The following is a 15,565-nucleotide window of genomic DNA, read 5'->3' as shown; positions in this document are numbered from 1 at the left end:
GAATCACACATGATAATCACATACCTGGGTCTGGGTCTGGGTCTGCTCCATGAGGGGTCGAACCTCTGAGACCAGGGGCCGGACGACCTCGCTGGCTACCTTCACCTCACCACCCCCAGTAATGCTGCTGGTGCTGCTGCTCTTAGACAGGAATGGGAAGGCTGTCCTGCTGGAGAAAATAGAACTCTGTCAGGACAATGTAGACAAGAGGCAGGGGAGGCTGGTGGAGATAGAAACCGGAGGACCGGCTCATTGTAACGCATGGAACGGAAAGAAGAATGGTATCAAACACATGTGGGAATGGTGTCAAACCCATGCGTTTGATTGCACACCTCATTCTGTTCCATGCATTACAATGAGCCTGTCCTCCGATTTCTACCTCCACCAGCCTCCCCTGATAAGAGGATATCTTATTGAAAACAAGTTGAGAGAAAGTGAGTGAGTGAGTGATCAGTTGACTGAAGTTCTCTATGACCAGCTGAAAGAGGAGGACTGTAGGGCTTTACCTTCCAGCAGTGCCTTGAGACAGGAACTTGGATGATATGCTGGTCGGGCTTGCTAAAGACAAAAAAAAGCACACACATTTAACACACTTTCACATACAATTCTACCTGCCTGAATATTTAGTCAACATTTAGCAGACACTCTTTTGCTTGCTGCGTGCCAATTTCCTGACTTGTTTGTTTACCTGTGTTGCTGCGGTCGGCCAGGGTGCCAAAGTGCTGTTTGAGGAAGGCCTCCTGGTCAGGGGTCTGGGGTACGACGGTCATCTTGACCTCCCCCCTCCCTACGCCCCCCCCCTCCTCGTCCTCCTCCTCCAGGTCCTCCATGTCCAGCTCTGACGAGTTCCCGTCCACACTGAGGGGCTCCGTGGGCTCAGAGTCTGGCAGAGGGACACACACTGGGAGATGAGACAGATACAGCAGTTCAGTATGTATGTGTGTAGCTGTGTGTGTATTTTCTACCTGCGGCATGTGTGTGTGTGTGTGTGAGAATGTCAAAGGGCTGTGTGTGTGCAGGTGACTGTTAAAGGGCTGTGTGTGTTTGCATGTGCGTGCGTGTGTCTGTGTGAGTCTGTGTGTGTGTGTGTGTGTGTGCGCATGCGCGCCTGTGTGAGTCTGTGTGTGTGTAGCTCTCTTACCCTCTCCAGGAGGCTGGTCTGGGCTGGACAGTCTGCTACTGCTGTAGTCTACAGAGCAGGCGCTGTCTGGGCTGTGTTTGTCAGGACCCTGGTTCCTCCTCACACACCTGGTCAGAGCATTGGGCAGCTCCGTCACCTGATACTCACTGGGGAAAACCAGTATGGGTAGAATAGAATAGATTAGACTCAGATAGAAAACATTGTCCACACAATAAGGACATTGGTCAAGGGAGGGAGAGAGAGAGGGGGAGAGAGGCAGAGAGAGAGAGACACAGAAAATAAAACCCTCATCCTTTACCTGCCAGCTTGGCTGATTCTGTCCTCACAGCCTTCAGGGTACAGTACCGGCCCCTCTGTGTCGGGGGTCTGGGGGGACAGCATGATGTAGTGGGGTCTCTGGTGACCCCTCTGACCACTCTCCTCCCCCGACTCATCTGCCTGCACAGAGCACAGAACACACACGACACATGCATCAGAACCGAAATGCCTACCTCTACACGATAATCATATTTTCCATCATAGCTGCTATATTTATACTCTTTATCTGTATATATTCCACATGCCAAGGCTACTCTTAAATGTATTACTATTGGTTGTGTATTGTGTATTGTATTATTTTATTTTATTCTTATCCTTGTATTTCACTGCACTGTCGAGCGGTTCCTCGTTAAAAGCATTTCATTGTTTTATTTACAACTGTATTTTGTGCATACAATGAATAAACTTTAATTTGATTTGGTTTGATTGGATGATTGAATGAATACACTAAAGAAAGGTCAACTCTCTCTTTTGAGTGTAGACCAGTGATGCCACTCACAACAACAAGTTTTGAACAACAAGTTTTTTTTGAGTGTAGTGGTTTTTTGAGTACACCTCACCCATGCAGTGAAGGCGGGCTGCAGGCTGACGGTACTGCCCAGGTCCTGGTCCCTGTAGAGGTCAGCCGGCTGGGCCTGGGTTTGGGTCTGGGTCTGGGTCTGGTTCTGGGTGGAGGATGGCTCCATGGAGAAGGAGTCCAGCTCCCTTAGGTCCAGCATAGACTTGACCATCAGATCCATGCTCCCCATCCGTCTGGACCAGCGGCGCCGGGGGGTCCGGGAGCCCGAGCTGTCGGCCTGGGAAGAGCGTCTGTTTCCCGGTGAGACCTCCTGCAGGACACGTCAGACAGACAGGTTCAGATGGTGTACAACAGACACTTCACTTACTGTTATACTGTGTCTGGTCAGTAGATCGTTAGAGCAGTAGACCGTTAGAGCTATGTGATTCTAAACGTAAGGCCCCAGCCACAGAAAACAGATAACAACGTAGAAGTATGAAATCACTGTTCAATTTGATCCATGGAATTGGCGGATGAACGGACTGTGGAAAGTGAGAGAGAGAGAAAGATGGAGAGAGAGAGAGAGAGCGAGAGAGAGAGAGCAAGGGAGGAGTATAGATTCAGAGTTAACTGAGGTAAGGCTACAGGCCGATACTGACCTTTCTGAGCTCCCTGCCGTGACAGTTGACAGAGTTGTGCTTCTCATCTGAGGTATCTGGAAAACACCAAAGATTCAATTACAGGTCAAGCCATCTAAATAGATTAGACTCAATTAGATTTCACTTCAATACTCCCATAGGAAAACAGTGTGGAAACCCCCCCCCCCCCACAGTGTTACAAGTTTGCGTAGCAACATGTGCGAGTTACCGACCTGTGTCATCCCCTGCGCTGCATCCAGACACCATATAAGGAGAGATCATATCTTCTTCATCCTCCTCTTCGATCCCCTCCTCCTCCTCCACCTCTTTGTCACTGTCGGAGGACATGGTGACGATGGGCGGGGCGCTGTGCACCTCTCTCCTGGCGCTGCCGCGGGCACAACACACAGGCACTCTTAGGGACACCCAATGACATTAAATGTGACCCATTTTCTCAATTACAGTAATGAGGCAGGAACAGCCCTGTTTGAACAGCCACAGCCTGCACTTCTCACGACCCTTAAGTCACAATGCTATCAACCCATTAACTTGTTATCAAGTATTCCACTACCTGAGCGTGCAGGGTTTGTGAGGCGGGGTCTTCTGGGCCGGCTTGCCGCTCTGTTTGAGGTCGGAGAGACGCTGCCTCATGCTGATGGTCAGCTCCGGGTTCAGACGCCACACAAAGATACAGCTACACACACAAACACACACTCATGTCATGATTAGCATTTCAACCCTAACGTGAGATCATGAACACTTTGGGTATGAGTCTGACAGGCTCATTCACACAGCATGAAGAAATTAAGACAGCCAAGACTAGCACATACCACTAAACACCAATTTCATATACGCACACGCACACGCACATGCACGTGCACACACACACACACACTCACACTCACACTCACTCACACCAACTGATTTACCTGTCTCCAGACACAGTTATCAGGTGTTTGCAGTCGTTGGTAAACTTCATTCCAGTCACAATCTCTGTAAACAAGAACAGAGGACGGAGATGATCAGATAAAGCTTCCGTACAATCACACACAGACTGAGATGTACAAGCATCTATTGTTTTACTAGCAGGCCTATACTTACCAGAGTGACCGAACATGGTGGCCACACACTCCCCAGAGTAGAAGTCAAAGATGCTGATGTTCTTGTCAGAGCAGCTGGTGGCCACGTAGAGGCCTGAGGGGTCTGTCTGGACCTGGGGACAGAGGATTACAGGGGCTCAACAGCTACTCACTGGCCTGGCCTGGCTTGGCTTTCAAACATCTGGTAACATGGACTACTAAGGTACTTAGAATAGGAAGAGACTGCACTTGTTTTTCACAGGTGCGTTAGTTAAGGGTATATACATGTTCAGGAAAGGATAAACCTGGACACCACTCAGTAGTCCAAAAAGTCCAAAAAGACTGCTTTTAATGCTGACGTTATTTTTGTTTTTTCGAGGACTCCTACTGAGCGGTGTGCAGGTTTATCCTTCCTGAATATATACTCTCAATATAATTGTAGTATTATGTCACCCTATACATAAGAGAATGTGTCACATGTTAGAGTCAGAAATCAGAGGAAGGGCTCATTGTAATGCATGGAATGTATTGAGATCAAACACATGTGTTTGATACCTTTCCTCATTCCGTTCCATGCATTACAATGAGCCCATCCTCCGATGTCTACCTCCACCAGCCTCCCCTGGTGAGAGATGAGGAGGTGTATTGCTTGAGTGGGAGACGGGGAAGAGTCTGCCCACCTTGATCAGGGTCCCGTCCTCTCCCTGGGAGCCCTTGTACAGCTTCTTCTGTTTGCCGTTACTGATGTTGAAGATCCTGGGACAGAGGAGAAGTTGAGTTAAACCAAGGGCAGGGCTGGATTAGAAGCATTAAGCATACCCAATGTTCCGGTGTATCCCCTTTTAATCTAAATGATGTAGGACACATACTGATATTCAAGGAGAGGAAAAAAAAGAAAGAAAAAAAAGATTTCCACTGCACAAGCACAAAAGGGCTTATCATTCAATTAGTGATCAATCAATCTACATCAAGGTCAGCCAAGTCTCTACACAGAGGACGATGAAGTCAGATACGTCAGTCACATGCTGCCACATCCTGCTACTGTCTCTGAAAACGTTTTAGATCAAGCTGAAGTCATCAGACTGAGGAAAAATGCATTTACTTTTACATTTGATCTGCAATATCCTGACTGAATGAACCCCAATAAAACAGCCCAGCTCAGTTGGTATTGTGTATGCAACCCCTCAGCTGACCACCAGGGGTCACTCTAACTGTTACCTTTCCTTTGAGTGCCAGGGGGGACCCGCCAGCCACCCAGTTAACCTTGGGAAGAGCTGGCAGAAGCTAAAGTGTGTGTGTGTGTGTGTGCGAGGGGTAAACGCCCTTATGTAAAGAAACAAATCACAGCCTGTTAGTGTACCTTGTTAAACAAAAGCCAAGCTTCAAGTGTAAAACACAAAAAGAACCCTGGAGGACATTGATCATAAAAGGCTAGTGAAACAGCATGTATTCACTGGGCTGAAATGGGAGCAGGACTTAAGGCTGTTTACAGTGCAGAAGTACTCTGAGACGGAGTCAAGCCCTATTAGGACCGTCCTTTAACTCTGCCACATTCCACGCTGTTTCACCAACTCTTAAACGAAGAAGCCTAAACTGAGGGAAATGTTTTTTTTTTTTTTTTTTTTTTTAAATGTGTCAACTGTATAGAGAGCATACTGTAAAACAAAGAGAAACTCTGCTGCATCCCAACGTCTGACTGCCCATGGCTACGCCCCATAGAAAGGACAGGCGGCGATCATTCACTAACCATGTAAACAGCAACAAGACAAGACAACGCTCGACACAAACACACAACACAGTGGAGCATGAGTGAGGTAAACAGAGGTGTGGGGGGAGCTCTGTTAGCTCCTGTCAAGACAGGCACGTGGACAACAGTATGCCTGCTGCCTGTTACCAGATTAACCATCCCCAATCCCCGTAATCCCATCCTGTGGCTACCACACCTGAGCTCTAATCCACCTGTTAGGGGTGACTGCACAGTCTGTCAGATTACAGACACATGTACACACACACACAGTATACACAAACACACACACACACACACACACACACACACACATACATTATCAATAATAACAGAAACAGCCAGAGTAAGCACCCACCTGATGCTGCGATCCTGGCAGCCAACAGCAGCGTATTTCCTGGTAGGGTCTATGTCCATGTCATACAGGGTGGTCTTGCGTGCGATGTGGTGGGTGCGAGTGAACACCGTTCCTTCATCAGTCTGTGAATGAGAGGTCACAATGGGTCACTGACTGCAATGGTAGACCATCCATCAACCATACTCCTCACAGGAGCAGTTTACCGGACACAGATGAAGCCTAATCCTAGACTAAAAAGCGATATAGTCCAGGACTAGGGCTTAATCTGTGTCTATGAAACCGCAACATAGGGGCAGTTGACCGGACACAGATTAAAGACACTGAGACACTCCATTAAAGATGCTTTTCAGTGACTGATTAGCCTTAGATCTGGGAAACCAGCCCATACTTACTGAAGAGCTAAACAAGAGGCTGAACTGTGCCTTTAGGTGTGTTTTTGAGGACGTTTTGTTATCATGAGTCATGTTCTGCTACGACACCTGGCCTTGTACGGTCCTTGTAGCTTTTACAGCTTCACCACGATTTCTCAACTAGCCTCAGGATCAAAGGCAGGAATGACTCTCTCAACTACCTTTTAATTAGATTCTACACTCTCATACAGTACCAAGGCCAGAAATATACCCTGATCTCACTGTGAAACCAATGTACTGCTGTAGAAGTCCAGTGGTTACATAAGAAACTGGTTTATATTCCAAGGGCTGAACTAAAATGCCTGTTCTTTAGGATTAGAGTACTTGACCACCTCAAGACTACATGGGTGACTTTGAGTATGTTCCCTTGATGCAGTTTTAATCTGAGATTGAGATTATAACTAGATTGCATGCAGCACTGGAAGACTGTTAGTATGATGACTCAAACACTTTAGGAGATTATACACAAGGATGAGATGGGATGATGACGTCTTGTGAGAAATTATGGGATGAAAATAAAGATGGCATAAAGTGTGTGTGTGTGTGATATCATTCTTCTCATCCTGAATACCTAAAGCTCACTGAACTGCATACCAATACACAGTAGTTAGTATAGAGGGGACAGCTTCAGTATTCTCTCCACACACAACACCTGTCCACATGATTGATGATGTAAGCACCCTCTGTGCCTCCGCAGCATTGTCAAGACACTGTTTAAACCCTGCATGGACACTGTTTAAATCCTGCATGGACACTGTTTAAATCCTGCATGGATTCCAAATTAATTACAGAGATAGAGTACTACTGGGGATAAACATATGATGTATGTCCTTGTATAGGACAGCAATGCTAATTCCTCTCTGTCCAGTCCTAGCCCTTACCCCCTATCCCCTACCCTCTAGCCCCTACCCCCTATCCTCTAGCCCCTACCCTCTAGATCTGTGTAGATCTGAAAGGATTTGGATAGATTTGTCTAAGCAAAATACCATCTCCCATCAGTCCCATCAAGATGGACAACTATTATCATGGTGCTTAAACCTATCCAATCCTCTCAGATCTACACCAGTGTCTAGGGGGGGTAGGCAGGGGGGCTAGTCACTGGTGGTTTGATCTAGGATTCAGGGCAGATGTTTGGGAAAGTGTTCACTCCGGTTCACAGAAAGCCCACGAGGAAACTCTTCATTAACGAGGGCACTTGAAACTTAATTGAGCTGTAAGTAAGTAAGAGGATCTGGATATTAAATACAGCCATGAAGAGGAGTTGGTGGCTGAAGCACGGCCGACTGAATTTGGTCCACTGCCAAAATATGTTTAGAGAGAATCACAAGCATCATGAATTATTGAGAGGAGCCAAGAAGCAGTGAAATCATATCCCTATCCTGGATCTAAAACCACAGCTGCTCAAGGAGCAATTCAGCCATGATGTTTAGACCAGGAGGAAGGAGGGAGGTCTGAGGGGACCGTTGTTCTCGGGTGCGCTGTGTTCCAGGATGGGTGTGTGATGAAGAAGTGAGGGTTTAGGGCTAGGTGAGTGAGGGCTTAGGGAGTGAAGGGTTCAAAGCAGGTGGAGTCAGTGTTTAGGACAGAGTGTGTTGCAGGGGAGGTTGGTTGAGAAATCGGAGGATGGGCTCATCGTAATGCATGGAATGGAATGAGGAATGGTATCAATCATGTACACTCACCGAACACTTTGTTAGGAACACCTGTACACCTTTTCATGGTGGAGGTGGTGTAATGGTGTGGGGACACTTTGGGCCCGTTAATACCAACCAATCATCACTTGAATGCCACAGCCTATTTGAGTATTGTTGCTGACCATGCGCATGCCTTCATGGCCACAATTTACCCATCTTCTAATGGCTACTTCCAGCATGACAATGCACCATGTCAAAGTAAAAGTCGTCTCAAACTGGTTTCATGAACATGACAATGAGTTCAGTGTTCTTCAGTGGCCTTCCCAGTCACTGGATCTGAATCCAATAGAACACCTTTGGAATGTGGTAGAACAGGAGATTCACAGCTTGAAAGTGCACCTGAAAAATCTGCAGGAATTGCGTGATGCAATCATTATGGACCAGAATCTCAAAGGAATGTTTCCAACATCTTGTGGAATCAATGCCACAAAGAACGGAGGCTGTTTTGAGAGCAAAGGGAGGCCCTACCCAGTATTAGTATAGTGTTCCTAATAAAGTGTTGATTGAGTGTATGTCACCATTCCATGCATTACAATAAGCCCGTCCTCCGATTTCTACCTCCACCAGCCTCCCCTGGTGTGTTGTAATAGGACAGGAAAGTAGTGTTGTTTACCTTCTGGGCCGTGCGGAAGTAGATGCTCTTGTCAGCTCCACAGCTGATCATCCTCACCTTGCCTTCATTGGCTGAATAGAGAGAAGAGACATTGTTACTACGTTGTTAACAATAACCACCTTGACAAACCAAACACGAGTGACCCTTTCATGACCCCTTGACCCATTAACAACTCATAGAAGGACACATTTAAATACTTTCAGTAGCATAGTTATGAGAGTGACTTGAAAGCTTGCGGTACTGGCTTAAACATCAACTATAAAACTGACTTCAGAGTAAAGACTTGAGGGCTTGAGGTACAGAGGGTTGGGTTAGGGTTAGGGTTAGCTGTTAAAGGTTCAGAGGTCAGGAAGAAGTCTCACCAGCGAATCGGACGGCGGTGATGGAGGAGGAGTGTTCATCCAGCGTCTGCAGTAGGCTGTACTCCTGTTCCGCATTCAACACGTGGATCAGACGGTCTCTGCTTGCTGTGGCGAGAAGCTTCAGCCCTGCCAGACACAACGCACACATTATACACACACACATTGTACACACACACACACCAGGACGCCACCAACAACTGCTATCCATCTCTGTGGTGATAAACCTGTTTAATCAGACTGAACCCTCTTTCATGTGTCTAACAACCGTAAAGCACCCTATTGAGCACACTGGGTACTTACTCAGCTCACAGACAGACATATTGGTTGTGTTCTAGGTCACCTACATTGCAGCCGTGCTGTACACATCATCAGATTTCACAACGCCTGGACTGTTTAAAATCTCTGGAACCACATCAATATGCTATAGCAATCTGCTGAGCTGCACAGCCTGACTGCAATACAGCCGACCTGGAACTCAACCATCATTACCTCCATATGTAGACCACGTGTGTCGTTGACTGGCTACTATCTGTAGTAGTACTACCCCCCATTAACAAACACGTTAAAGGCAGCCCTAATGAGAGGAAACTACAGTTGCAAACTAAGCTTGTTTCCTTTGAGGGTTGAGTGAGAAATGAGACCACTGCCACAGCACACAGCTTGACAGAGCCAAGCTTACTGTAGCTTCATAGGGAGCACTACTATAACAGATGGTCATAGACACATCCTCAGCCAGGATGAGCCTGATATCTCTCATCAAATGCTTATATGAAAATGAGGTCTATAAAATGGTCCAGATAAAACGTATGAAACTATTTTCTATCAATATGTTGATAGATAGTAGTGACATATTTGCTGGGACAAGGTGAGGGCATTCTTTCACAGCGATAACCAGCGTGCTTATGTAGGGAGAGAAGTGAAGTCACAAATGAAATCACAGATCCAACCGGATTACATTAGCCTAATAGCCACAGTCAACGGACGATTCATGTGGATATTATTGTGTCAACAGAATCTAATAAAGATGGAGTGGAGCAACTCCTAATCATTTGAGACATAATTGGATCTCAGAACCGATTCATCACGCTGAAACTCAAAAGCATTCTTTATCGACTGATCCTCCCCCTGCTGATGTCAACACATCCTTCGGGAGGCTTGATCAGGGGAGGCTGATGGAGGTAGAAATCAGAGGACGGGCTCATTGTAATGTTAATACCATTCCTCATTCCAGTCCTTGCGTTACAACGAGCCCGTTACGTATTTGATACCGTTCCTTATTCTATTTCATGCATTACAATGAACCTGTCCTCCGATGTCTACCTCCGGCAGCCTCCGGGAGGCATGACCTTGGTAATTTTGGACAGCAGCACTCCAATTGTTAAGCTTTTGTATTGCAATAAATTTTAAAAGCTTAACAATTGATGTGCTGTTGTCCATACTTTGTTTCCTCTGTTATTTTACGAGGATCCAGCACGTAAACAGTACTATTGGATTAAGATTTGAGTGGAGCACATTGTTCCTTATACTTCATAACTGACTCCAACCAGATACAAGTCGGGGGAGGCTGGTGGAGGTAGATATCAGAGGACGGGCTCATTGTAATGCGTGGAATGGAATGAGGGACACCATTCCTCATTCCATTTCATGCATTGACAATGAGGCTGCAGTGGAGGCAGTAGGGGGCGACTTGGAGGAAAGGGGTGGGTGGGGGCGGCATGGTAGAAGAGTGTTGACCAAGAGTCGTGCCAGGAGGGTTTGTAATGACAACCTAATCCACACAGTGTGTAATTGATTGCTATGCAAATCAGAACCCTAACCCTATACAAACAAAGATATTAATTCCAAAATGACATGAACTATTATCCTTGCATTAAAATGGACTCAATTGAAGTTATTGAGTGATTTGTTGATGACATTTTTGCATTTTAGCAAATTTTAAGAGTGTCTGAATACTTATGTACATGAGGTATTTCTGTTTTTAAATTTGAATACATTTACTGAATTTTCTAAAAACCTGTTTTCGCTTTGTCATTCTGGGATATTGTGTGTGGATTGATGGCAATTTTTTTTTCAATTGAGTCCATTTTAAATTGAGTTTATAACACAACAAAATGTGGAAAAAGTGAAGGGGTCTGAATACTTTCCGAAGGCACTGTATGCTCTGCCTTGCTTTCAACTGCACTTCACTTCAACAAGCCAGATAATGCCCACTTAATACCCAGCGTGGCACAGACTCCCTTTGTAGTGCATTCAGATGAGATTAAACCAGGGTGGCCAAACTTGCTCACTCCTTTGACTGTAGTAGAGACATCAGTACGTCAAATTATCTGAAGGAATGCACCATGACGGAAATGGAAAATGTTTTGTTTGAGTCAACAGTTTGAGTTTTTTCCCCTTCGCTTGCACAAATCCCTTGGCTTTGCTAGCGTTCATTGGAAAAGTTAATTCCTATAAAGCTACCGTATAAAGCCGGCTCATTTTTAACTGCTGGAAGGATGAACACAGATTGGAGCCCGAGCCCAGTCTGGTGAACACACACACTGGAGCTGTGAAGTGGTTTAGCCAGTCAGCGGGAGGCTGGTTGTCTGGCTACCACCTGGGGGTTAGCATAGCTACCGTAGCTTCAACGCCACAGCTTCTCAGACAGAAGGCTAAAGAACCACAGCTCTACTGTTCCCTCCCCTGGTCTGGCTGTCCAAGGCCTGTCTGCCACTCACCAGTCTCAGGCTTGGAGTACTCCAGACACAGGATCTCAGAGTCGTGGGCCTGGACGTTCAGGATCTCCTCCATACTCTGCAGCTCATGGATCCTAAAACACAACAACAACACACACATATGAGTCTCTCCATAGCCGACATGGGTCAAATACTTTCACTTATTTGAGCTGTGCTTTATTTAGTTTACCTGATGGGAAGGGAAAACTAAAAGCTAAAAAGTAGATTGCCCACTTTTAAGACCACATTTTTACTTTCAGGTACTGCATTTGACATATGTATTTGAATCAGGTCTGGTCCACAGACACTGCTGGGCTCCAGTACAGGGCTGACACAGCCCCCTATCAGTCCTGTAGGATGGCTAATGGAGACAAGTTGCCCTGGTGTTAACTGGGTCAGCATCCGGGCCAGCAAGCATCCGTCGGTCCGTCCATGTGGAAGGACACACTCAGTCAGAACTGCTGCCTGAGTGGACTCAAACCCTCTCTAACCCCCCAATACACACACACACACACACACACACACACACACACACACACACACACACACACACACACACACACACACACACACACACTCCACTCTAAACATTACTTACACATCTACATAATGACTCCCTGGTAACACCTCTAGAGTCCAATTACTAACCAGATTTAATTAGGACAGAGAGGTACCGACGAAGGGAGAGGGGGAGTTGAAGTGGATAAACAGGGTCTCCCCCCCAGGGGCTCTAGTGGAGCTAGCTACCGTACCTGAGGGTGCCCGTGCGGTCTCCCGATGCCAGGTGCTGCCCGTCGGGGCTGACACAGATAGTCCTGATGCCCGTCCGGGTCTCGGAGGTCTGGGGGTCCGCCTTCTCCGTGTTGCCTGTGCCCAGGCTCTCCATGTCCAGCAGGCCTGACGTGTTGTTGTCCATGTAGATGATCTTCTGGAGGTCCTGCAGGGACAGAGGGGACAAAGGGATTACTTTTTTGTGTCAGACTGACATTGCTGCAAGTTGGGGTACAGTAGGGTGGGGTGGGGGAGGGGGGCTTCCGGCATGGGGGGCTAGTATAGTATACTTAGTGGTCTTATAGGGGGTATACAGTTGGGTAGGGGTATTGACCCGGGGGGCTCATATAGTTAGTGGGGTTATAGAGGATATAAAGTAGGAGGGTGTGGGGGGACCAGACTCACGTTGCTGATGACGTTGCGGCTGAGGGTGGTGCTGTGACTGTCAGTGTTCCACAGACGGATGGTGTTGTCAGAGGAACAGCTCAGGAACGAGTCTGGAGGCACACACGGCTGCTCACCCTCACGGCCCTCTGGGTACATCTGAGGGACGGGGGACACGACTCAAACTCAGAAACGCAAACTCAGAAAATCAAACTCAGAAACACAAACTCACATAGAAACAGGGCAACATGGTTCAGAGTTGGGGCCAATGCCATTTCGAATTCCTGTCGGTTGAAACAGGAATTTCTCCATTGACTGGAATTTAGAGGGAATTGACCCCAACCCTGACTTGGTTTACCAAGTTACAGAACAAACACTAAGCTAACAATGCGGACTAAGGAGACCTCAACTGAACTGCATATCTCTCTACATTGAAAAGAGAGCCATGGGAACGCAGCAGGTCTTTACATAGCAGTTATTTCTGGTGTCTCTCCAGACCCTGCACACCAGTGGAGGCTGGTGGAGGTAGAGATCAGATGGAGGGCTCATCGTAATGCATGGAATGGAATGAGGAATGGTATGAAACACACGTGTTTCATACGATTCCTCATTCCATTCCATGCATTGCAGTGAGCCTATCCTCTGACTGCTACCTCCACCAGCCTCCCCTGATGTGTATATCTATTTTTGATGTCTCTCCTGGCCTTACCTCGACACTCCACACGCAGGCAGAGTGGTACAGGGCGGAGTAGACCTTGCCCACTTTGCGCAGGTCTTTGACGTCCCAGACGTAGAGGCTGTGGTCGTTGTAGACACAGGACAGCCAGCGGCTCGTAGGGTCGTAGGTCACCGCCACCGTGTCTGGGTAGCGGGCATCCATCTTGTAGGAGAAGAGGTGGCTGGAGGAGGGGAGAGAGGGAGAGAGTTAGGTGGGGTTTTTTTTTTAGAGGAGAGTGGAATCCTTCTCTCTTTTGTTCATTTATTAGGAAAGCCCAGCCCAGAGTGTTCTATAAGGAAGAGTGGCACCATTGAAGGGGTGAGTTTTCTACGCCAAATAGTTCCGTCACATCATACCGGAGCATGTTGCCAGGCAACCGGTTATTAGTCCAATAAAAAAATCGATATTGGCTCAATCAGGAAGCTATATGGAACTGTATGAAGCTCATCGGCGCCACTTTTCTAATATACCCCTCTGCCCCAGCTTTCGGGGGCAACGTGAGACACTGTAGGCCAAGTGCTGCACTGGCGAGAGGAGACACGGGAGAATTAAAAGGTACTTAAAACTAACAGGCCACGAGGGACAGTGGGGGGGAAAAAACAAGCTAGCAGTCTGCATACTTTCCTCTGTGGTTTTATGTTGATGTTCCGTTTTCTACAGTTCGGCGAGGACACCGTGTGCCACCCAACCAGGAGAAACGTCTGCCTGCTGGCAAATGATGCCATATCCCACGGCGACGTCTATATATAGAGCGGTGAGATGACCTAGACGACGTCAGATAATAACAGCCTCAACAAGACCAAAAACTACACACTACACTTCAGCCATCTTGAAATAGCCTCAACCGAAGAGGACCAAGGAACTGTGAAGCATTAAGAAGGATTCCCCCAAGTACCTCTGGACCACAGAACTACCATTATGTCCATTATCTACTTCCTCTACAAAACATAAAGTCCATGAACCAAACAAAAAAGCCAGATGTTCAGATAGATTAGCTGACTCATCATGGAGTTTAGCATACTTGTGTGGGACTCTAACAACCCCACAATCCCCCAGAGTGAACCAACGCCTGCCTCTCATTGGCCAGAGTCAGTCAGTTAGACAGAGAAGAAGAAGTGAAGCAACATTCCAGAACCCCCAGTACATATGTATGAGGAAGGAGGAGAACTCTCGCTGGAATTTCTGTGGCTGTGACAAAACGCCCATTTGAAAGACCTTGAGGAGGGGGCGGATAAACATGAATATCAAACATCTGACGTTTGCCAAATAACTCCAACTGAATCCCACATGCACCCTGGAGTGGATGAGAACTCATAATAAAAGAGGAAATTGGTCAGGGTCAGGTTTGTTATGAGGTATTTGCATATGCATGATGGTGTTACTGTATGAGAAGCAGATACCAGGCAGCCTACACCAATCTAGCTGACTGGAAGACAGAGCAGGGGAACCAAGGCTCTACTGTTCATTCTAGTCACAAAGACTCCATTTAGCTCCTTAAATCAGGCCAGGGCAACATTTAAACCGTCAAAGGACCGAGGGTAACATTTAAACCGTCAAAGGACCGAGGGTAACATTTAAACAGTCAGGGGACCTAGGGTGACATTTTCCTACTCCAAAGCAAAACATTTGAACTGTGACAGATGCAGTATACTGTATTGAACTTCTCTATTAAAATGTCCATGAGCAGGTGACAATTGATTGTATGTATGATTGATTGTAAATAAGCGCTCTGTGTGTGTGTGTATATGTGTGTTGTGTGTGTGTGTAACCCACCTGGCGTCCACCACGCTGGCGATGTCTGTGCCCAGGCAGTGTGGGCGCGGCAGTGTGCAGATGAAGTGCAGGTTGATGGGACTGAAGGCCCTGACGGTACCGTCGGCACAGCCACAGAAGACCAGCTCCTCTGTCACAGACAGAGACGTGGCCTGGGTGGTCTACAGGAGAAGAGGGACTCTCAGACAGATTCTCAGACAGACAGATAGAGCAGAAACACACACTCACACCTGTCTTTCATAAGGTAACCACATTCTAATTTTCAAGCATCCAACCATAAGGATATACAAACATTTTTGCAATGCGTAAAGACCCTATACTCTTATCTCTCTCTCTCACACACACACAC

The 15,565-nt window shown here is 46.9% G+C and overlaps 1 protein-coding gene across 4 annotated transcripts in view; it reads right to left on the bottom strand.

Moving 5' to 3' along the window:
• mapkbp1 (mitogen-activated protein kinase binding protein 1) overlaps positions 1-15,565 on the bottom strand; it is a 42,441-nt gene that overhangs the window by 3,097 nt on the left and 23,779 nt on the right. For 3 of the 4 annotated variants that reach the window (XM_083684161.1, XM_083684162.1, XM_083684163.1), the window contains exons 8-27: positions 15,217-15,377; positions 13,435-13,624; positions 12,747-12,884; positions 12,323-12,507; positions 11,574-11,665; positions 8,857-8,982; positions 8,495-8,565; positions 5,778-5,899; positions 4,356-4,431; positions 3,698-3,809; positions 3,526-3,589; positions 3,168-3,290; positions 2,830-2,984; positions 2,618-2,673; positions 2,020-2,289; positions 1,440-1,579; positions 1,142-1,287; positions 689-901; positions 507-558; positions 25-166 (exon numbers count right to left, since the gene is read on the bottom strand). In XM_083684161.1, coding sequence (XP_083540287.1) covers positions 25-166; positions 507-558; positions 689-901; positions 1,142-1,287; positions 1,440-1,579; positions 2,020-2,289; positions 2,618-2,673; positions 2,830-2,984; positions 3,168-3,290; positions 3,526-3,589; positions 3,698-3,809; positions 4,356-4,431; positions 5,778-5,899; positions 8,495-8,565; positions 8,857-8,982; positions 11,574-11,665; positions 12,323-12,507; positions 12,747-12,884; positions 13,435-13,624; positions 15,217-15,377 — 2,634 coding nt within the window. The remainder of the gene's footprint in view (positions 1-24; positions 167-506; positions 559-688; positions 902-1,141; positions 1,288-1,439; positions 1,580-2,019; positions 2,290-2,617; positions 2,674-2,829; positions 2,985-3,167; positions 3,291-3,525; positions 3,590-3,697; positions 3,810-4,355; positions 4,432-5,777; positions 5,900-8,494; positions 8,566-8,856; positions 8,983-11,573; positions 11,666-12,322; positions 12,508-12,746; positions 12,885-13,434; positions 13,625-15,216; positions 15,378-15,565) is intronic. The other variant, XM_083684164.1, reaches the window with a different exon arrangement.

This window comes from Argentina silus (genome assembly GCF_951799395.1).
Source record: "Argentina silus genome assembly, chromosome: 13".
NCBI lineage: Eukaryota > Metazoa > Chordata > Actinopteri > Argentiniformes > Argentinidae > Argentina > Argentina silus.
Note: the sequence above shows the minus strand (reverse complement) of the source record. Positions and strands in the feature narration are given on the sequence as shown.